Genomic DNA, 23,741 nt, shown 5'->3' with positions numbered 1-23,741 from the left:
TGGCTAATTTAGTATTGAATTAAAGCTAATTTATATTTCTGTTTGATAAACCACATCGTTTTATTTGACTTTGCGTGGACCTCGTGCGAAGAAGCCAACAAGACCAACCACTGAAAAAAATAATCCCTACCATAAATATCAGTGTTTACCATTTTCCTTACGGGGGATTCAGTTCTCCGCTTATTACTAAATTACTGTCGCCCAGGCAATGTGCATGGTATGCATGTATTAGCGCGTTAATTAATGATTGGATAACCCCCGCAGTGGACTGTTCCATTTTCTGAACTAGTCTTCGCCGCACACGAGGCATGTCGAAAAATGTCGCCTCTCATCATGGAATATTTGCTTCGAAACGTCAATTTTATTTACCGATTTATTAAATATTTAATAAGTGGAATATTTATCAATCTATTATATAAAACAAGTACGTTAGGAACAAATGTACCGCAGAAATTTAAGAAGCTTTGAATTTGCTATGCAGCGGCCGTAACCCATTCTATGTAGGCGGCCGAAACGCGGTTTGGCCAGGGTTGCCGTTGTAGTATACGCTGTTTCTTAGCTATTCAATTTAAAGCGCAACTTTCGGTTAGAATAATCGAAAGGGAAATAAAATTAAACATGTTAACATTATACTATTGAGGTAATTACTTTGTTAAATTTAAAATTCCCTATTTTAAATAACAGAACAGCCTCGTTTACGGAAGTATTCGTCCACATGTTTCTGTTTACATTTTCTTCTCGAAGTTCATTTTCTACGTCGAAGAATAGGGACTTCCCCTTTTATTCGCTCATCATCACGTCGACGACGGCCGGCAACGAACCAATCACATTAACTGTGTGTCATTAAAATTAAACGTCATCGAGGCACGCTCTGCGCATGTTTAAACAGAACTAAATCATTAATACACAGCAGTATACAGACAGTACAAATTTTTTTCCCACAGGTCTGGTATTATAAAGAAGAAAAAAGGTCTATATTATGTGATCGTACTGTATTTACTAAGCAACCAGCTATAAATATCTTAATGCCTTTTATTATTGTATGTGTCGCACAAAAGCGATAGGTGCGTATTTACTTTCTCTCAAGATATTCTTCCACAAATTCTATGTGAAACATTAAACCAGCATGGCTACTGGTAGCGACACACAATAGCTATATTCATTAATTAAAGCAGTGAGCAGCAGCAGCCATAAGCTGTCTGGTGCACTTGGATAAACAGTCATTGTCAAGGAATTTGTATTCCTCAACATACAAAGGCCAGATTAGCATAAAATTAACCGCATGGATATGTGGTTTTTGCTGGCATAAGGTTATCAAACTACCTAACTCCTTACTCTTCAGTGACAAAGAAAATGTTAGTGAAGTTTATTAAAAGTCATTTAAAAATTGTTGAGGAATTTTAAGGGTAAAGCAGACAATTCTGGAAACAATTTAATGATTAACTTTAGGGCAAGACACAATGAGAATACCTTATGATTGAATACAAATGTTACTGTTGTTGATAAAATTGGCTCACGCACTGGCAGGGTTACCCTCTTGAAAATGGATTATCAATTATTATTAGGTGATCATTTAGAATAAAATGATCACCTATTGTTATTGTATAAAATCTTTATTATTATTTTTTTTTTTCTTTTTATTGTTTCTGTACACTATTTTGTGTAACAATTATCTCAAAAAGTTTAATGTCAATGATTACAAAAATTTCAGAATATCTTTCAAATAATATAACTTAATCCTAATAAGCTTTCCAGCGTGATCACTCATCCGTGACGACATTTATACGCCATTTTGCGAAATCACATTATCAATCATATCTCCATAATTCATTATCACATATTAATGAAATTCACTACACGTAAACTTCAGATCAAGGGTAAAAATATTAGCAAATAAAAACGCACGCGCACGTAGGTTCATGCGCGTGATATCGCGCGTTAAAAATTTAAAACGCTCAAAATTAAGTTTTGATCAATTTAGAGCATGAATTAGGCCATTTGCGTGTTTCAAAAAATTACTGCGCAAAAATGCGTTTTTGCGCGCGCGATACTTAAAAAGCGTAAAAAACATGAATTTTTTTTACAAATCTCATTCTACTCACCATCCTTAGTACATTCACCAAATTTGAGTCAGTTCCGACTTAAAATAACGCTATACGAGCACGTTAAAAATGACAAAGTGCGCACATTAATTTTACAAAAGTTCTGAAAATGGTGAAAAATAGGTCTTTTTTAAAATGAAAATAATTCTTCAGAATGCAAGATGACCCCCGATTTTTTTAACTTATTCTGGAAGCCATTGAGTTGTAGATATGAATTCATGTACACATTTTACGTACAAAATGTTTTGACGTCATCAAATGGCCACTTGAATTTAAAAATTAGGATTTGTTATCTTTTTGTGTAGATTATCACATTCAACAGAGCGCATCTTGGTTATGTGTGCTCGAATTTCGCACAACTTTCAGTATGTGCTTGCTTAATTAATTATCTTTATCATGAGTTGACACTATCTTCATTTTAATGACGTCATCACGCGTAAAAACTTGAATAACGTAGGCCGTGTAATTTCACCTTCGCAGTAAATTTGAATATCTTACAGCTCTTCAGAATTGAAGGTTACCTTGATGATTATAATTTATTATGAAAGCTGATGAAATGTAGATATTAATTCATATAAAAATTAAGCCTATCGGATGTTGTGACGTTAACATATGGCCAGTTGAAGTGAAAAAGTAGTTTTTTCATATTTTTCATCAAAGTTATACACAATTCAAAGAGCGCGCACAGCGCTTCTACGTGCCAAATTTTTTTCCAAATCTTATATTTTTTTGCTCAATTAATTATCTTTCGAAATTGTCATCTTAAAGTTTAGTTTGATAACGTCATCATGCCAAAAAATTAGAACATGTGTGTCCCGTAATTTCACCTATGCTACACTGTATATAGATATACAGTATATACTGTACATATTGTATATGGCATATAGGCACAACTCAGCACTATAAGCATACAATAGGATGGCATACATCAACATTTTCCGATCGTATGTTAACGTACGTGCATGTTTAAAAAAAATTTATTTCAGTAAAATGATAAAAATGATCACCTATAATTCGTCAAAGTGACGAATTAAATTCTAGTTATTATTTATAACCCTACTATTCTATGGACCCATTCTGACTTGATTGACCTGGGTAAGTTGATACCAACCCACCACATTTAATGATACATTCAACTTCACTCTATCTTGGTAAATAAGCTAGGAATTGAATTGAATAATCCCAGTGAAGAAACCCCATACTATTTCAAGGTCTCTGAGAACTTTACTTTACTGTTTAAAATAATGTAAACTACAGTACAGTATATTACTGATTATGGATATTCTAATAAGATAGACAATGATGCAATAAGGCTCTCAATCCAAGGTTAACTACGAATAAGCATCTCTTTCATAGAAAGTTTTAAGTGTATTTTGCCGAAAACAATTAAAGATTTATTTGTAACAAACAGGACATAAAGAACAATAGGACAAACAGCAGGTAGTAAGCAAGGCTACATAACAACAATCAGATAAATTATAGCAATTTAGTTTAATGCCAGTCATTGTATATTTAAGTACAACTAACTTTTTCAGGGGTAAATGAAAATGTTAAAATGTTTCAAATCTCTAATAGTGGACAATGAATTTACAAGTCCTACTGTAATGTGAGCAACCGTGAGTTTATTTAAATTTATTTAAATGTCTCTATTCAAAATTGGAATACAGTAGAGTAAATGAATCAAAACGAGGGTCCACTTAAATAAGTCTGACAAACCAGTATAAAATAAACTTAGTAAAGTGAGGCTGATGTACTGTATACAGTTTGAAATATAGAATCATGGCTTGCCTCACTTTTTTTTTAGTTGAATATTTAATGTATAATTCTTAATGGCAGTGTACTGTATGTTATTATACAGTACAAAGTAAGTAAAAACTACAATACAATCGACTCTCCCAATACCAGACTCTCTGGAAACTGGAAACTCCCCCAATACCAGACTATTCTTGGGGACCAAAAGGTCCCAAATTCCTTTTTACCTTTAAAAGCACTGTCCAAATACCATACTTTGGGAAAACCATATATATTTGGCCAGCCCAAAGGTGTACTGTATTGGGAGAGTTGACTGTACTAAGATAAGAATGAAGATACTAGAAGGAAATAAACGAATTGGCAGGAACCTCATAAAAAACATGAAATCTTTTTAAAGACTGAATCTGCTTAACAGATCGTAGTGGTAAAGGAATCGTTAAGACAGGAAATTGTTTACAATTCTGGTTTAGCTGAACATCCGAAAATCATTGGCGGTATTGAAAGAATTTTAATCTTACACCACGAAATGGAGATATAAATAAAGCGAAATGTACTTCAAAGGAATAAGTATTCATTCAAACAAATTGAAGTTTGTTTATTAATGACTTAATTATGGCTATTACTACAATTATTCTCTATCTACACTATCAAACTCAATGTGACAACAAAATGTGATGTGCCCATATATGGACATGATGATGTCATATCACTACTACCATATTTGGGCATATCACTACCATATTTGGGCACATCAGAATTTTTTTTCAATCAAACTAGTTTTGTGATATTGTAGACAGAGCTTTATGTCACACTTTACAGTTATTGCACACCTCACAAAATGTTTCTGTTGGTCCGATTTCCGTTCAGTAAGACATAAAATAACAAACAGAATGCCGAGCCTATAAATATCCAGTTAATGTTTTTAACTACTAGAAACTACATTAAATTCCATCCCCCACGCACACCAAATACCAGCAAGTTACACTCTGCTTGGTCTAAAAATAGCATCCCCTTCCAATAGTCCTGTACTGTATCTAGTACTGTATACTTTTAGTTAAATCTTTCCCACCCAAATGCATGCTACAATTCAGTACCTGGTCTATAAATATCTCAGTTATTAAAATTATCCCAATATCTTTATTAATACAGAGTACTGTACTGTACATGTACCCATCATATTAATATTATTATTATAATAATAATAATAATAATAATAATAATTTAGGTACAGTATTTGTATAGCGCCAGAATCAACTAAACCAAAGTAAAAATCAAAGGCGCTTATATTGGATGCTAAAAAGATGCGTTTTAAGTTCTTTTTTAAAAACAGAAGTTGATTTATGACATTTAAACAGTATCGGAAACATAAAACTGTTAATGAACAAACAACCTTCTAAAATTGATCAGTACTATACTGTACATATGGTAATAACCAATTTCAATTGGTACATGAATACAGTATCTCCATTTTGTGTCAAAACCTCAAGACGCCATTATGTATGCATTGCCTTGGTATGATAATTTTCTATAATTAAAATGCGAAGACGAGTCAAGTATTTTTAACAGTAACTCTTCTTCTCGTCGTCGTACAGTAGTCCACTATCATGTTCTTCTAGGCATAATGCTTCGTTTACCAAATAAATTCAATTAGCCAACAGGCTCATGCAAAACAAATCAATTGTTTTTAAATTATTCTACTAATTGCTATGCAAATGACACGGCTCAGTAAAATGGTTCACGAATATTGGATTAGCAAAAATTACCGCATAAATCCATTGCTTTGTAAATTTACTATAATAATAGAATTTTCATAATAGTGTAGTACTCATTTATAATGTCTGTGGAATAATTTAACTTTAAAGTATGCAGAATAATCGTTTAAAATGCAAGTTTAATGACAAGGTTTATTAATTATTAATTGAATACTACAATAATGAAGCCTATTATTACTATTACTTCATTCAGAAACATATTAGTAATTGAATCATAATATGCAGTAATACAGTAGTATACAGTACAGTATGCCAAAAAAAGAAAAAAATTATATCTGGAAAAATAATTATATAGTAATAAAAAAAATTACCAAAAATACCTGTACAGTTTTTCAAAATTTGTTTCCTAATTGGCATACATACAAAATGGAGTAGTACACTACAATGTAGAGGATTCAATCATTATTGTTGGATTTTTTGGGGTTTGATGATATTTTAATACTGTAATAGTACAATTAACTGGATACAATATTTATTTTATGACATTGTACTGTAGAGAAAAACTAAATATCACAATGTTAATAATGATATTATATAGTGCAATCTAGTACCATTCCAATGATGTAATTTATCTCAATGGTCCGTACAACTGACATTCTATATAGTTCCTGTCGCCAATTAAAATATGTTAAGTACCTTATAGAAAAGCAAATAGTGTATCAGAAGAGAGAAAAGCTATACAATACGTTGACATAGTAATCTAATCAAATTTATAGTTTACATTGGTTGAGCTGGTTAGATCTATGTTAATGGCTAGGAAGAAGTCTTGTCAATGAGATGCTGCACAATGCAAGGTCATGACTTGATCATGAGGAGAAATGAAGAATTACTAATGAACAAGTTCTAATTATAGATTTGGGAATAATTATACATATTGGAAAGGTTGTCATAGTACAATCATGGGAAAGGAATTAGTCACTGGATAAATTAAATTTATTACGATAGTATAATGGCTGCGGAGAAAACATTTAAAATTAGATTTATACATCGTAATACAGTATACAAAATACCACAATTTGAAAAAGGGGATTTAAACTTAAAATTAACAATTTGTGTCTAAACAATGAGGAATGATTTGGTTTTAACGACAAGTTTAATCATGGCCTTAAAGAACCGGAGTTCACACAGTCTGGCACTGAGATGAATTATTATAAACATGTGCGGAGGACAGCTCTGTAGTACTGTAGAAGGGAGATATTAATAATATATAAGTGTAAACTAACTATAGCAGTACAGTATATGTATATTACTGCATTATACCACGCAGTATTTTTGTGCTACAGACAATAGTCATATTGTAACACTTATTATTTAATTTACACTTTCGATTGTTGGCATTAAAATTAAGTAGAATTTAATAACTTCTAAATATATTTGTTTATTGATAGTTTATCTATAGAAACATTATTTCTATAGACACAGGATATCAAGCATTGTGATAAGGATTAAATGCTTTACAACTAAAGTATGTGGTTTGTTGTTGTGGTTAATATTATTACATTATAAACATACTACAGTATAAGCAGTATGGGAATGTCTAGCATAGTAAAAAGCTGTGTTTACATTTAGTTATATTCTGTTAAGCTCTGTCTACACTATCAAATGTTATGTGACAAAAAAATGTGATGTGCCAATATTATGGACATGATGTCATCACTACATATTTGGTCACATCACTACCGTATTAAGGCACATCACACTTTTTGTTAAACTAGTTTGATAATGTAGACAGAGCTTTACATTATGTATGCTTAAGCTGATCCGAATCATAATCCGAGGTACATCCGCAATAAAGTGCTTGAATAATCGGTTAACTCTCTATACCTTCGTTTCATTGACCGTAATGTAACTCTGATTTACCTCTGAACTCTGATAGGTTTCAGACAGGTACTTTACATTCAATATAAGTTGTACTGTGATACTAACTCTGGTGGTAGGTCTCAGAATGTAACATTACAAATGCTCCACATGGGGTTAATATCTGATTTTTTAACAACCATATATTTTTTGCATTTTACTAGCTAAACCGCAACACTCCCGAGAATCTTTAATTCTCACTCAGAGAAAAGAAGGTGTAAACATATCTTAAAGTTAGCCCACACCCATATTTGGAACAATTTACAGATGGTGATTTTATGACAAATTATGATAACTGTATTGATAAAAGTGACTGATTTTGATTGATTGGATGTTAAGTGTGTGGATAAGGAGGTGTCCACTGATGACACATTCCAATAACAAGAACTGGAATAGGGCATGCTTCCTTCCATCTTGAAATCCTAGTTATAACTATACGCACTGCTCTAACTGCAAATTAAACGATAATAACAACAATAATATTGCAACCAATCCATACAGAACAAAAAACTATTTTCATATCAAACAATCGCTTTGTTTTGCGTTCTGGTTTCGTTAACACATGGCTGGCAGCTGTGAGGGATAATAAGCCTTAATCATTTCACCCTTAACTTAACATGAATAGATGACTCAGGTGAGGCCAATCAGACATCTCAATACTATACCAGATTTTACAAACATAGCGTCATGGTTTTATTTTTGAAGAATCACACGCTGTGAACAATCCTATTAATTATATTACTATACCTCTCAGTCAAAACTCAAAATTTGACAAAATATTCAAATGCTGTAAAATACATATATACAGTAATATTACTGCACAGATACAGTACTGTACAGTATGTTGGCATACTGTAAATTTTACAAAATATATTGGTATTCAAAACCCAGATATTGGTATTCAAAACCCAAATACTGTGCTGAACAACCACTAAGCTATTGTACAGTACAGGAGAGATTTTCTATGTAGAAAAATGCTGTTAAAATATATAATATTACTAACAGTATACTGGCATAGATTTGACAAAATATATCATTGTATTCAAAAAACCCAAATACAGACTCTGTAGTAAACAACCACTAAAGCTAGGACAGATTTTCTAAATAGAAAATCTGTTTTATGTTGTAAGTAGGTTCCAAACAGGTGTACAGTTTAGTACATCACTAATGTACAGTACATTCCCTCAGCAATTAATGTTTGTTAAATGTGGAACCTTGGTTTTGTGTGAAATACTTTATTAGAGTAGTCCATTCAACAGGATGCAAATAAATTAACATACCGTACTATTCAAGTTTCATTGCCATTATTCCTAAAGCTCTGTCTACACCATCAAACTAGTTTGAAACAAAAATTGTGATGTGCTGAATGGTAGTGATATACCCAAATATGGTGTAGTTGTTGTATGACATCATCATGTCAATGGGCACATCACATTTGTTTTTTGTCATATAAATGTTGATTGATAGTGTAGACAGTGTTTTATAGATCTGTTTACTGTAAATTCTTGTATGGGATTATACATGAGTACTCTATGGGATTATATTTGAATATCATGGGATTTTTTATTAATACTGTACAGTATTTGTATAATAATAGTCACTCTATCCAACTATAGCAGTTACAGAAGTGCATGCATCATTGTATGTAAATCAATGGTGGTAGGAGGGTATGTTTGTTAATCTGGGTCGTTATTCTCACACTTTTGGATTAGGCTAGGATTGGAAATCAAAGAATTTAAACTGACTAACCTTGATAAGCTGTGTGCTATTATTATTATTATTATGTATTAAAGATGTATTGTCCCTTTGACTAATTCCAAAATAATTTTTTAAAAAGATTTCGAAAAAAAGTGGGTCATTTTGAAGTATCATAATAGAATCCTAATTAGCATCATGCATAATGCATACTCGTGGTTTGAAATCTTTGTTTACTTTCGCTCGCTACGATTTTCCTGACGAAACGTAATCAAATTAATTTACCTGTTAATTACGTAAACTTGTTTTTGGCTCGAATTTTCGACTTAAAGTGAATAACTTTAATATTACTTTGATATGGCCAATTTAATTTTATAATATTTTGACCTTCATTTTTTGTGTTTCAAGGGACAATACATCTTTAAGCAATTTTGCTTGCATTGTATTCACAATATATAATTACAATACAGTAGTAGAACCCCTATTAAGGAGACATCTTCAGGACCCAACAAATTTTCCCCATTTGTGTCTCCTAAAAAACGATTGGCCGTAACGAACAAATATTTACATTTGTTCGTTTTAAAATGAATTTCCAAAATGGTGTTCTACTTATTCTATATTTGATAGCAATACATTTTAATATTATTCTGTTTTATTTGACTATTATAAAAGAAAGCAATTTCTATAATCTGAAAATCAAAGTACAGGTAGATAAACAATAGGTTTTTCTTTTACTGTACGGCTACATTCAACACTTTGTATCTAAAAAATAGTCTATAGTGTGACTGGTATTTTATGTACAGTACCTGTACTTTGTTTGGTTAGTTTTTTTGATTGATTGAATACAAAAAAATGCATATCGTGTAATATTTAAAAAATACAATTTTTCTGCAATGAAAGAAATTAGACAAAAACACAATAAATAACAAATTCACATCATATTACAATCTTATACTCACTTGATGCTTGTGAGTCCCACGTCACGACCGTTATCGTCTCTTCATTAACCATCTCGTAATCCAACTGACTATTTACAGTGACGACTCCGTCGTTGTAACTAACCACGAATCGGGGGTTAACGTCGGTCATCATAAACCTATGGTTTGGAGAAACAGCATCGAATGTATAAACAACGTAGCCAATCGGAGCGCTTTCATTAACCGATACCGTATCACCAGGTAAGACATCTCTCCGTCTACGCAAATTTGTTTCGGGGACGATCATATCATTTAGGTATGGTCTAAATATTAGCGAATCATCAGAAACTGTTATTCTTATTGCGGCTTCGACACCTTCTACGGGCAGATTTCTAGCATCCACCACATGCGCGATTAAGTTATATATTCCACTAGGGACAGGTTTAACCACCGAAATAGCACCGGTTGCGCAATCCATTTGAAAATATTCATTTTTGTCAACCGAATAAGAAAGAAGACCGTTATTATTGCCTGTATCTGCATGAACCGATCCAATTATCATATCTTCTGGGGTGGATGTTGATATTTCCAGTTCATAGACGGACTGCGTAAATGTTGGTTTCTCCTCGTTTTGATCGTTAACGACAAGGATATGAACTTCCGTCGACAATCCGATTTTTGGCGCTGTCAGCGTAAAGTGATAACTACTCTGTAATTTACTGTCAAGAAGTTTCGTTGTAAGAAAATTAATTTTCATACCAGTTTCGCTAAGAGTATTTGACAATATGAAATGTTCACTTCCATCTCCAGAAAGTGAAAGGTCGGCAGTGTCTCTTGCCTGCCAAATAAATGGTAACGAAAGATCGTCCAATCCAAACACACTACTGCCTACATTTGAATTTTCTAGGATGTACCCATAATAAACATCTTTGGAAAAGTCTAAATTTGACTTAATTTTTATATCAAGATTTTCTAAATTGTTCGTATCATCTTCAAAATACTTTTGTCTAGGCAGAGCTAAAGAAATAACTCCAGTAAATAACAAGCATGACATAATAAAAAGGCGAAACACTCGGTCTGCCGAAATACAAGTGTCCGCCATGTTTGTTCTTCGTTTGCTCCCCGTAAATATCACAATCTTCAATCCGTTTTGTTTATGTTAAATAGATGCTAATATAATATATAATTCCTGTTTTCTTGTTACTGCACCATAGTTGAAAGCTTAGCGTTCATAGAATGTGTACAAAAGCAGAGAGCACTTCTTTATTTCGTTGGTTACGCTCTCAGAGACAGGTAAAGATGAGGGCTCTTCCGGTCGTATTTGACGAGTGTGTGAGTAAACAGTTTGAGAGCTACACTTCACTTATCAGTTTTTTAAATCTCGTCAATTCGTGCGTGACGAACCCAAATCTTTGTCAAATCTATATAAATGTCAACAATAAAAAATTAATCTGACGATCTGACAAGATAAAATTAACAATTCACTAACCATCCATTGCAAATACATTCAAAATTGAAGCGGTTGAAATTATCACTACCTTCGCAAACTTCAAATAAACCGTCGATCAGGTTTTTAACCACGAACGGTGAGTATAGCTTTAGCTACTCCCCCCGTTGCAAATTGATTACTATCCTAACTATTTTAAACCTAAAAATGAAAAAAATAATATATTTCAAATCAAAAAATAAAACAAAATGAATAAATAAATTTGTGGATATACAAATACCTATATGATATACGTATGGTGAAAAAATTACAATAGAACAGTAAATATCGGGAGGAAGGACTAACATTGGAACAGCGCGTCTTTCTTAGGCGTGTGCTGTTGTTCACATCTGTCAATCAAATAGGACCGGATGACATCATCCAGTATTTTGCATAATACATCTTTTGTCATAAAAAGCAATACAATTAAGATCTAATAAATGATTTAGACTCAGTGTTATATATATATTCAAAATTCTAAAACATTTCTATATACAATAACTAGCACTTGCTAAATATCAAGAAACATTATTTTCCACAACACCGCGTATCACAAGCGTTCCTAATTGAATATTTAAATATGAAGGCGGTACGTATACCCGTATATGGAAAATGACGTTTGCATTTTTAAATGATACGTCATCAATCGGTACGATTAGTTCCTCTTCCGGGGGAGATAACTCCGCAAGAAAGGACAGGGTAGGGAAGTTAACAACTATTGTATGTAGTTATTTGAAAATAACAATTTCCGCCGTTTTTAACACAAATAATTTTTTTTTCACAATAATAAACATTTGTGAACCATCAAATCTAATCATTTTTTCGAATCAATTTTGCAATATCTAATTATATCTTCATATTAAAACCATCTTCAATTATATATTGACGATGGAACACCGAATTCTGTGTCGTTCACACATCTCATCACACCGTATATATTTTTTGCGTTTTGTGAATCGACTATATATCGCGTCACGTGACACGATCGAATTTCTCTTTCCTTCGCCTATTAATTTGGTGTTAGCTCGTTAAACGACTTGTTCAATATTGACAAGAATAATTCTCCGAACAGTAGTTAAATTCATGTCGAATTATCTATACAAACATGTTAAACCACGATACTATTGTGTCCCTAAGATAAATATCTCTTATGCATTTATTGTTGTTTACTTATAGCAAATAAGATATTTAGCATTTTCTTGACAGAGAGCCTAACAGGGAACTACCTCACCACAGACGTCACCCACCTAGGGATTCCCCAGCAGCATTTTACGCAACACCAGCCTTTATTTTTTTTAAATAGGGCAATTTTCTTTCAAAAAAAGTGATTTTGGATTTTAGGACGTACTAGCGCTAACTATGAAATTATTATTTTCTTCATTTTGTTGTCTGTTAAAATTATTCGGTCTTTTTAATAGTAAATTCCTGGACGTCAACCTTTGGTGCTTTGTTCATTTGTTCTCTTAAGAATGGTTTCATGAAGGTCTTTTTTGTCATTAAAATTTTACTTTAAAGTTTCTACTCTCACCATTTTTATTTAAAACTTCCCTTTAGATATTCCTTAGTTTATCATGAATATAATATATTATATATCACAGATTAAAATAAAATGTTATTTATAAAGATGTATTGTCCCCCCAAAACATGAAAAATGAATATTAATTAGACTTTGAATTGGTTATTTTGTAGTTTTTATAAAGTTTATAACTTCCGTGGGAAAAAACGAAAACAATAATGCTTTCATTTATAAAATGACAAAAGAAACGGTTCAACTCAACAAAAAACTCATTGGCTGGAAGCCAATTTGACTATTTTTGGGGCTTTTTTTCAGGTAAATACATTTTGTTTAGATCAAATTTTTGTTCAAAGGGGATACCTATTATGTAACATTAAAATGACATATTCAACAAAAAATTGTTTAAGAATTATTCTTTTCAGAGAGACAATATCTTTAAATAGTCGGTGGTGTTGTTGAAGATATTCTCAACTATAAAGGGCGCAATATCCAACTGGTTGATTTTCGTACAACAAATTGTGTCTATGTTAGGTATTGATTATGTAATATAGTGTATACGCATTAAAAAAGGCGTATCTACTATCTATTCGATTATTATGAATACCTAAGTCAGTTACTACATATTACTCATAATATTTTAATGGCATTAATTTATTTGCATTATTGTTATCAACATAATGGGATTTATAATTACTGTATAATACAATCAATATCATATAAATTATAATAATAGTAATAATGAATAATGGATACGTTCAATAATGCATTAAAATGTGAAATAAAAGAAACACAACTAATTAATGCTAGCTTGATAGACGATTAGATTTAACAATATTCACACTTCCTCAAAACAAAATATACAAATACAGAATATACCTCAGAGATACGTGAGGTGACGGTGTATAGAGTGCAACAGGTGCGCGCGCGAGTTTACAAAATATATATGCCCGGTATCGCCTGGAAGTTTTATGATATAACGTACATTTTATCAACATGATTAGATTTAGTGGTAAATTGAACAATATGTAATTATATTTTTCTTTCCAGAAACAAATTAAAATCAGTTAAAATATTGTTAAACCGTTCATTCATGTTAGGAATAAACCTAAAGTTTTTACATCAGAAATGTATAAAACGTACAATTAAATATCACAATAACATTCAATATAATATTAGCATGTACTTTATAACGTTTTATATCATAAAAAAAAATAAAATGATATTTAATTTTTAAAAAACATGCACATATGTTGAATATTACTGCAAAATATTGATTTATGCAATCCTGTGATCTGATATGATGCTTATGGTGCTGATTGGTGCCTATTATGTGTCATAGAATATATGCTCTATACTCTACAGTGTACTGTATATCTATATACAGTGTAACATAGGTGACATTACGGGACCCACATCTATAACATGTTTGAATTTTGAAAAATACTTCTGAAAATACTTCAAAAATATTTCAAACTTCCAGGTATATATGTTAAATATCGGTACTCCATAAAAATTTATTTTAATAACTTGCGTTTGTCTAAGATAAATACTTACTTAGTGTCCCCGGAGAGTGCGCCTATTCATGGATGATATGAAATTAAATATTAAGTCTCCAGTACTAGCCCACCATGGTTGGGGCAGAGCTAATGATAATGAAAATAAAGCCCAGAATTGCACTTATACTTATTACTATACATAATCACCTATGAGAATTATGGTAATGTTAAAATTTCAACTATCCAGATGCTACTTCAAAGTTGTATGTGTGGTTTTCTACTTTAAAACTCGACTTCGTATAAGGCCTAGTTCGACTTCGTATATACCTAAGGCCTAGCCCGGCGGCGGAATTAGTCTAAGCTTCGAAATTGGTCTAAAAATCGGCATCCTTGCAAATGTTCTATATTTGATCTTATTTTACTCTCCATTATCCCCATACAAAAACCATCGGAGACAAACTATCTGTTTAAAACATGTTTATTCTGGGGACGGTGCGGCCATACACACCAACTGCCATAAAAGTTTATTCATAACATTTTACAATACAATATCTTGCATGAATCGGACATTTTCGCTACCAATGTAGCAACATTAACAAAATCAAAATTTAACAGTGTGGCGTGTTGACCGCGAATGACTAACAATACCATCTTTTCCACTACACCTGCACAACCATTGCATAACAACGCACGGCATACCAAACCGTTTCGTACACCTGCGATGAAAATATAAATTAAATTTATTTTAAAATTGAGGGCGGCAAACATAAAATGTACGAGATCGAATACAGGTTGAAAAAAAAAAAATAATAAAAAAAAAGATGTTAAATGTGCTCTCCCTGCCTCAGCACTAAGGCCCTGCCACAGCCTTTTGGGGTCGTTTCCAGCACATCACCAGATGCATTGATGTTGTCGCCTCATGATGTGTGGTGGAAAGGGGGACGTATAATTCTGTGAACCCCAAACACAGTGGCCGCATGCCTTTAACTCTATTCCACCGACCAGCGTGGGAATCGAACCCACGACATACGTGTTGTCAACACGACGCTCAGGCGACTGAGCTAACTGATCATTTTGGTTTTAAGAAGGTTAATATGATAGTTATGACGTACTGATGAATTACGTAATACACGTATAAATAGACTATTATCAGCTGTTCAGTCATGTACTACTTTGTGGCCTAACGGGTAATGCTCAGGTTTAGGTGGTCTCAGCTCTAGTAGATTGGGTTCGAACCTCTACGGATACCTTTTTTTTTTAATAAAAAAAAAATAAATAAAAAATAACTAAATAAATAAAATAATGATTATTGTTTTTCTTTTATTTTAAAAGAGAGATATTTTGAGGGTTGTAAATGTCAGGCCTAAACAAGTGAACCTTTTTTAAAATCAGAAACAAAGTTGCATGGCATTATTTTCCATCCATTCTTTTCGAGATTACTTTTGCAAACTAAAAGAGGGGAGCTGATAGGTTCCCGGCCGGAAAATGTTTTATTTACATGATTTGAACAATCTTCTAATGTAAAGATTAACAACATCAAAATTTAACAGTGTGGCGTGTTGACCGCGAATGACTAACATACCATCTTGCCCATAATACACCTGCACAAACTCATTTGCATATAACAACGCACGGCATACCAAACTGTTTAAAATAGAGCTGCAAGGTCTCCGGAAATGAATTCTATTATTTTTTCAAACATGGTATAAGACTCTTCAGTACCCCACCATGCTTGGGGCTGAGCAAAGATAATTTTGAAAAATAGAGCTGCATAGGTTGCCGGCCCAAAAAAATGGCACTTTACATGATTTTAAATTATATGAAACAAACTATTAATAAGACTCACCAGGGACAATAGAGCTTGTCATCGGAAAGTGCTCCTATAATTCATTAACATATGAAATTAAATATTAGGTCTCCAGTACTAGCCCACCACGGTTGGGGCAGAGCTAATAATGAAAATAGAGCCAAGAATTGCACTTATACTTATAACTATACATAATCACCTATTATAATTATGATAATGTTAAAATTTCAACTATCCAGATGCGACTTCAAAATTTTAGGTGGGGTTTTCTACTTTAAAACTCGACTTCGTATAAGGCCTACCCGGCGGCGGAATTAGTCTAAGCTTCGAAATTGGTCTAAAAATCGGCATCTTTGCCAATGCTCCATATTTGATCTTATTTTACTCTCCATTATCTCCATACAAGAACCATCGAAGACAAACTATCTGTTTAAAACATGTTTATTCTGGGGACGGTGCGGCCATACACAGCAACTACCATCAAAGTTTATTCATAACATTTTACAATAGAATATCTTGCATGAATCGGACATTTTCGCTACCAATGTAGCAACATTGATTAACAAAATCAAAATTTAACAGTGTGGCGTGTTGACCGCGAATGACTAACAATACCATCTTTCCCACTACACCTGCACAACCATTGCATAACAACGCACGGCATACCAAACCGTTTCGTACACCTGCGATAAAAATATAAATTCAATTTCTTTTAAAATTGAGGGCGGCAAACCTAAAATTTACGAGATCGAAAACGGGTTAAAAAAAAAATTAAATAAAAAAAAAGATGTTAAATGTGCTCTCCCTGCCTCAGCACTAAGGCCCTGCCACAGCCTTTTGGGGTCGTTTCCAGCACATCACCAGATGCATTGATGTTGTCGCCTCATGATGTGTGGTGGAAAGGGGGACGTATAATTCTGTGAACCCCAAACACAGTGGCCGCATGCCTTTAACTCTATTCCACCGACCAGCGTGGGAATCGAACCCACGACATACGTGTTGTCAACACGACGCTCAGGCGACTGAGCTAACTGATCATTTTGGTTTTAAGAAGGTTAATATGATAGTTATGACGTACTGATGAATTACGTAATACACGTATAAATAGACTATTATCAGCTGTTCAGTCATGTACTACTTTGTGGCCTAACGGGTAATGCTCAGGTTTAGGTGGTCTCAGCTCTAGTAGATTGGGTTCGAACCTCTACGGATACTTTTTTTTTTTAATAAAAAAAAAAATAAATAAAAAATAAATAAATAAATAAATAAAATAATGAATATTGTTTTTCTTTTATTTTAAAAGAGAGATATTTTGAGGGTTGTAAATGTCAGGCCTAAACAAGTGAACCTTTTTTAAAATCAGAAACAAAGTTGCATGGCATTATTTTCCATCCATTCTTTTCGAGATTACTTTTGCAAACTAAAAGAGGGGAGCTGATAGGTTCCCGGCCGGAAAATGTTTTATTTACATGATTTGAACAATCTTCTAATGTAAAGAAGTAACAACATCAAAATTTAACAGTGTGGCGTGTTGACCGCGAATGACTAACATACCATCTTGCCCATAATACACCTGCACAAACTCATTTGCATAACAACGCACGGCATACCAAACTGTTTAAAATAGAGCTGCAAGGTCTCCGGAAATGACATCTATTATTTTTTCAAACATGTATAAGACTCTTCAGTACCCCACCATGCTTAGGGCTGAGCAAAGATAATTTTGAAAAATAGAGCTGCATAGGTTCCCGCACAAAAAAAATGGCACTTTACATGATTTTAAATTATATGAAACAAACTATGTAAGACTCACCAGTGACAATAGAGCTTGTCCCCGGAAAGTGCACCTATAATTCATTAACATATGAAATTAAATATTAAGTCTCCACTATACTAGCCCACCATGGTTGGGGCAGAGCTAATAATGAAAATAGAGCCCAGAATTGCACTTATACTTATTACTATACATAATCACTTATGATAATTATGATAATGTTAAAATTTCAATTATCCAGATGCGACTTCAACATTTTAGGTGGGGTTTTCTACTTTAAAACTCGACTTCGTATATACCTAAGGCCTAGCCCGGCGGCGGAATTAGTCTAAGCTTCGAAATTGGTCTAAAAATCGGCATCTTTGCAAATATTCTATATTTGATCTTATTTAACTCTCCATTATCCCCATACAAAAACCATCGAAGACAAACTATCTGTTTAAAACATGTTTATTCTGGGGATGGTTGCGGCCATACACAGCAACTACCATCAAAGTTTATTCATAACATTTTACAATAGAATATCTGCATGAATCGGACATTTACGCTACCAATGTAGCAACATTGATTAACAAAATCAAAATTTAACAGTGTGGCGTGTTGACCGCGATCCGACTAACAATACCATCTTTCCCACTACACCTGCACAACCATTGCATAACAACGCACGGCATACCAAACCGTTTCGTACACCTGCGATGAAAATATAAATTCAATTTCTTTTAAAATTGAGGGCGCAAAACTAAAATTTACGGGATCGAATACGGGTTGAAAAAAAAAAAAATAAATAAAAAAAAAGATGTTAAATGTGCTCTTCCTGCCTCAGCACTAAGGCCCTGCCACAGCCTTTTGGGGTCGTTTCCAGCACATCACCAGATGCATTGATGTTGTCGCCTCATGATGTGTGGTGGAAAGGGGGACGTATAATTCTGTGAACCCCAAACACAGTGGCCGCATGCCTTTAACTCTATTCCACCGACCAGCGTGGGAATCGAACCCACGACATACGTGTTGTCAACACGACGCTCAGGCGACTGAGCTAACTGATCATTTTGGTTTTAACAAGCTTAATATGATAGTTATGACGTACTGATGAATTACGTAATACACGTATAAATAGACTATTATCAGCTGTTTAGTCATGTACTACTTTGTGGCCTAACGGGTAATGCTCAGGTTTGGGTGCTCTCAGCTCTAGTAGATTGGGTTCGAACCTCTACGGATATTTTTTTTTTTTAATAAAAAATAAATAAATAAATAAAATAATGAATATTGTTTTTCTTTTATTTTAAAAGAGAGATATTTTGAGGGTTGTAAATGTCAGGCCTAAAACAAGTGGACCTTTTTTAAAATCAGAAACAAAGTTGCATGGCATTATTTTACATTAAATAGACTGCTATAAAACCTCGAAAAGAAGCACATGTGCTCCTTCATTTTTAGTACTCTTGGGTGGGCTTCTTTTCCACATGAAGTTCTTTTCGAGACTACTTTTGCAAACTAAAAGAGGGGAGCTGATAGGTTCCCGGCCGGAAAATGTTTTATTTACATGATTTGAACAATCTTCTAATGTAAAAATTAACAACTTTAAAATTTTAACTTTTTTACTCTGCTAAAGGAAACACAAAGGATATTAGGAGGACTGAGGACGATCAAAGCATATTGATCGAAACGTCGAGAAACTCAACAGTTCTTTTCAGAACTAATATACATGGTGTACCGCAAACTGTATATCAACAAAGGATTTGCTTTTCTTAAATTTATTAAAATTTAGTGACTTTATTTCTATATACCACTGTGCTCCCTGGTGGCAAATTGGGTTCAGTTGAGCACACAGTGTATGAACATACAAAAATATATTAAAATTCAGTGACTGGACCAGTTTCAGCTTCTATTTCTGAAGTACATAAAGGCATATATGGCGCTCCGTAGAAAAGTAGAGAATGCTCCATCGTCAGAATGACGCTCTGAATATACCTCCCGATTGGTAGTCTTGCTGAATTGTGAAGTCGTTATAATTTTACAGTGAGCCCTCTATAGTGTAAATGCTTGTGAACTTTTTATAGGAGCAGTAAGAACAAAATCCAACTTTCCCACTTTATAAGAGTCACTGGAAAAAATGTGATAATTAAACTAGGTCCACTAAACATTAAACATTCATTTATTTCTTTATTTTATTGTTTATGTACTGCAATTATCAATTATTGTACTGTATAATGACATCGCCTAAATAATGAAGTGAGCCCTCTCTATATTTAAACCAACTTCTTCAAAATCGAATAATGCATCTATGTCTAAAATATTAAATAGTGATCGTAAACGGAATTTAAGAATCATAGAATTTGATTACCAACATGTAAATTTGTCTTACATATAACATAAATATTTACAAACACATTAACAAATATTGGTTGTTCACCGAATTTTTTGTTTTGTTTTTTCAAAGTTTAAAAGTGACAATGTTATCATCCTTTGGATTTATAGGCTTTTAACTATTAAATTAATTGAATTTTGATGTGAATTTGATTAGTGAAATATCACTGGAATTTCAATTTGAGATAAATTTTAAATCTTAATCGATTCAAATATTAATCTTTCATGTATGATGGGTCCTAGGCCTACAGTATTTGTTTAAACTTCAACTCTGTTAATATAATTTCAAATTAAATTTTAAAAATTATTCTCTCTAGCGTGCCAATGTCAAATTGTTGCTAATTCTCAAGGTCAATTAGTTTTGAACATTTCAACAATCCAGTCAACGACCTTTCACCAATATTAGTACAGTATTGATAAATCGAAAACGAAACAAGGAGAAATGCACGGAATTTGAATAATGTAAATTTTACCGTCACGTGCTTTTGACACGTACAATCGAGGTATTCCCTCAACTTTAGACACACTCATAATTGTACTTTCGTTCGAAAAAAAAAAATGATAATGATGATGACATGAACATCATCTTTGGAAGCATGCACTCAACCACGAAACCATGATTATTTCTCACGGAATTATTTCGTTATTTTATTACGGTTTTTTTTATCATTAATTTGAATTTCAAGCTGCAAAAGTCTTAATTTATTTTTTGAGTATTTGACCTAAAAAGAAGTGCATGCTAATTTAATAGACATGCATGTTTTATTTTGACTTTTATATCATATACTTGTCTCTGCTTGGTTTTAAAACCCGGCCTACTAACACATTGTATTTATAAAAATATGGAATAGCCTTCTGAAAAAAATTAATACGTCAAAGAATAATCGATTTAAAATCGTTTTGTTTGCCCTGCTATGAATAATTGCAACAACAATATTAATAACTCTCTCTGTAGTTTATTGTATTTTATATAGGAAAACTGTTTACGTGAACCATAAAGCACCTTTGATACCAGTTCACACGCAGTAAGATCATGTGCTACGATCCGCCGAACCAGTTCTAGCCGGTGTGTCCTCATTTACAACGTGGGGATTTCGTTGGCAACCGATTGCGCAATACCAATAGCGAAATATGCATTGGAAAACCCCTTTTGCCGCGTATAAATATCGACGTTGTTAAACCAATTAAAACCGGTTTCAGTGACGTCAAACCTATTTTTAGAAAAATCTTCTTCGAGCCCAAGCCTAGTCACTACTGTAAAATATACGCCAATATTTTACAGTTCCTAATGTCATGTAATAAGTTACAAAAACATGCAATAGAATACAATTAAAGCACAAATATTGTTTATTTAATATTTATGTATATTTTTAATGTTCAATTGATACGTTTTTAACTTTTGTTAAACACAAAATTGTGAGGAATCGTCCGCGGATTGATATCTCACGTTAACATATTGCGAACAGGCCATAGGTCAACACATTGAATTTGAGGAAGATAGAAAAGCCCTTTTCGACAGGGAATCTCTTCATTCCGAAACGAGCTAAACATACGGAACAACGAAATATAAAATAACTTATCGTTTCGTTTGTTTTACATATATACGAATTACACCAGACTAAACTGTGGTTTTTATTTGTTGAAATCACTATTGTTTTGAGTTTGTACGATCAACGAATTTCTACATTTTGACTTTAGATAAAATATGTTGAAGAATTGCATCGGCCATGGATCATACACTTGGGTTCTACGATGAAAACGATTTCTGTCAAAAATTGCAATTTAGCGCCGAAGAAGAATACTTTGATGGTTTTGGAGGACTAAACGGAGTAGAAGACTCCATTGACTTATCAGCATTTCTGTCTCAAAGTCAAAACGAACCAATAAATTCAGTGTCAAATACTGGTAATACTGTTGGACAAGAAAGCTTCCCAACATTGGGAAACCTAGATCATTTATTTGGAGCACAACCTCAAATTCAGAACAATTATTCATTATTACCAGCTGTGAAACAAGAACCAGCAGAAATCAACTACGGTGAGTGCGAATCAACCGTTACTAGTCCGACAATTCAATCCGATATGCCGCAACAAACATTTTTCACGAACACTTTACCGCAGCCCTCGACGGGGATGATGCCAATGGCAAACGATACAACTCAATCGCCATATTCTACGCCGGTTTCGTCGCCAACAAGCACGACAATGTCTTACAAATCTTCTCCAGCCAGCAAATCTTTAAACAAATCGAGTTCGGGGAAGAGACAAAGACCGGTTCCCGAGAAGGGTACGCAAGAATACGTGGCGAAGAGACAGAAAAATAATGTTGCGGTACGGAAGAGCAGAGAAAAGAGCAAGGCGAAGGCGATGCAACTGCAAGACACGGTCAGTCAGCTGACTGACGAAAATGACCGTTTGAACAAAAAAGTTGAACTACTTACCAAAGAGTTGTCTGTGTTGAAGCAACTGTTTACGAATGTTGGGAAACATGTTCCGCAAGAACTTCAAAACTGTTGAACGGTTTCTTTTAACAATGATTGTTAATGAACATATACGAGAAGCCGCTCCGCCAAAATGCAAGGCATCAACACGAGAACCAACACTGACTTGGGGACACTTTTTAAGTGATTTACCAAACGGAAGAACCTTTAAAACTGTCGGAAGGTTCTCTAAAAAGCATCAGATTGTCTGCCGTCGAGTATGGAGCAGTGTCGCTAGCATTCCAGTACGACTTATGAACCAACCAGGAAAATTGGAATAAACTAAAAAAAAAAGGATTGTTTTCATGAACTAAACACAGATTGTTGTACTGTAGTTGTACTGAATATAATTGTCTTTTTGCAGTTTTACTTAATAGAATAGAAAGATGGTTTCCTTATATAATTTATTATATTATTTTTTCAGTTTTGTGTTCATTTTGATATTGTATTGTACTTAGGCTATTAGCCTAATTAAAAATTGTTAATTAAACAACATACAAAATAACTGTAGTGCTAAATATTTAAATAAAAAAATAATTTTGTTGAAACCATTACTAATAATACTATGTAGTAAGTTAAAAAGTTCAAAATACAATGTATAAAAAAAAATGTAATGTATAAATAATTGAAACTACATTTTTAAAAAAACAAAAAACCATTTGCCTTGTATGTAGTGGTGTGTTGGGTACGATAAAAACATTTTTTTTTAAATTGCAAT

General features: G+C 33.1%; 2 protein-coding genes across 2 annotated transcripts in view; one reads left to right on the top strand and one right to left on the bottom strand.

Moving 5' to 3' along the window:
• Positions 1-11,635, bottom strand: part of LOC144850696 (neural-cadherin-like) — a 36,293-nt gene extending 24,658 nt beyond the window's left edge. The window contains exon 1 of the mRNA XM_078708073.1: positions 10,138-11,635. Coding sequence (XP_078564199.1) covers positions 10,138-11,197 — 1,060 coding nt within the window. The 5' untranslated portion in view covers positions 11,198-11,635. The remainder of the gene's footprint in view (positions 1-10,137) is intronic.
• A 10,427-nt stretch (positions 11,636-22,062) lies between these two features.
• Positions 22,063-23,727, top strand: LOC144850731 (uncharacterized). Its single transcript, XM_078708131.1, has one exon. The coding sequence runs from the start codon at positions 22,272-22,274 to the stop codon at positions 23,058-23,060; it is 789 nt and encodes a 262-aa protein (XP_078564257.1). The 5' UTR covers positions 22,063-22,271; the 3' UTR covers positions 23,061-23,727.
• The last annotated feature ends 14 nt before the right edge of the window (positions 23,728-23,741 follow it).

Source organism: Antedon bifida, chromosome 8 (assembly GCF_963402885.1).
Source record: "Antedon bifida chromosome 8, ecAntBifi1.1, whole genome shotgun sequence".
Classification (NCBI taxonomy): domain Eukaryota; kingdom Metazoa; phylum Echinodermata; class Crinoidea; order Comatulida; family Antedonidae; genus Antedon; species Antedon bifida.
The sequence above is the reverse complement of the archived record's forward strand: the minus strand, read 5'-3'. Positions and strand labels throughout refer to the sequence as shown.

Excerpts from the sequence above, each read along its gene's own strand:
- LOC144850731 (XM_078708131.1), top strand. The coding sequence starts at position 22,272 with ATGGATCATACACTTGGGTTCTACGATGAAAACGATTTCTGTCAAAAA.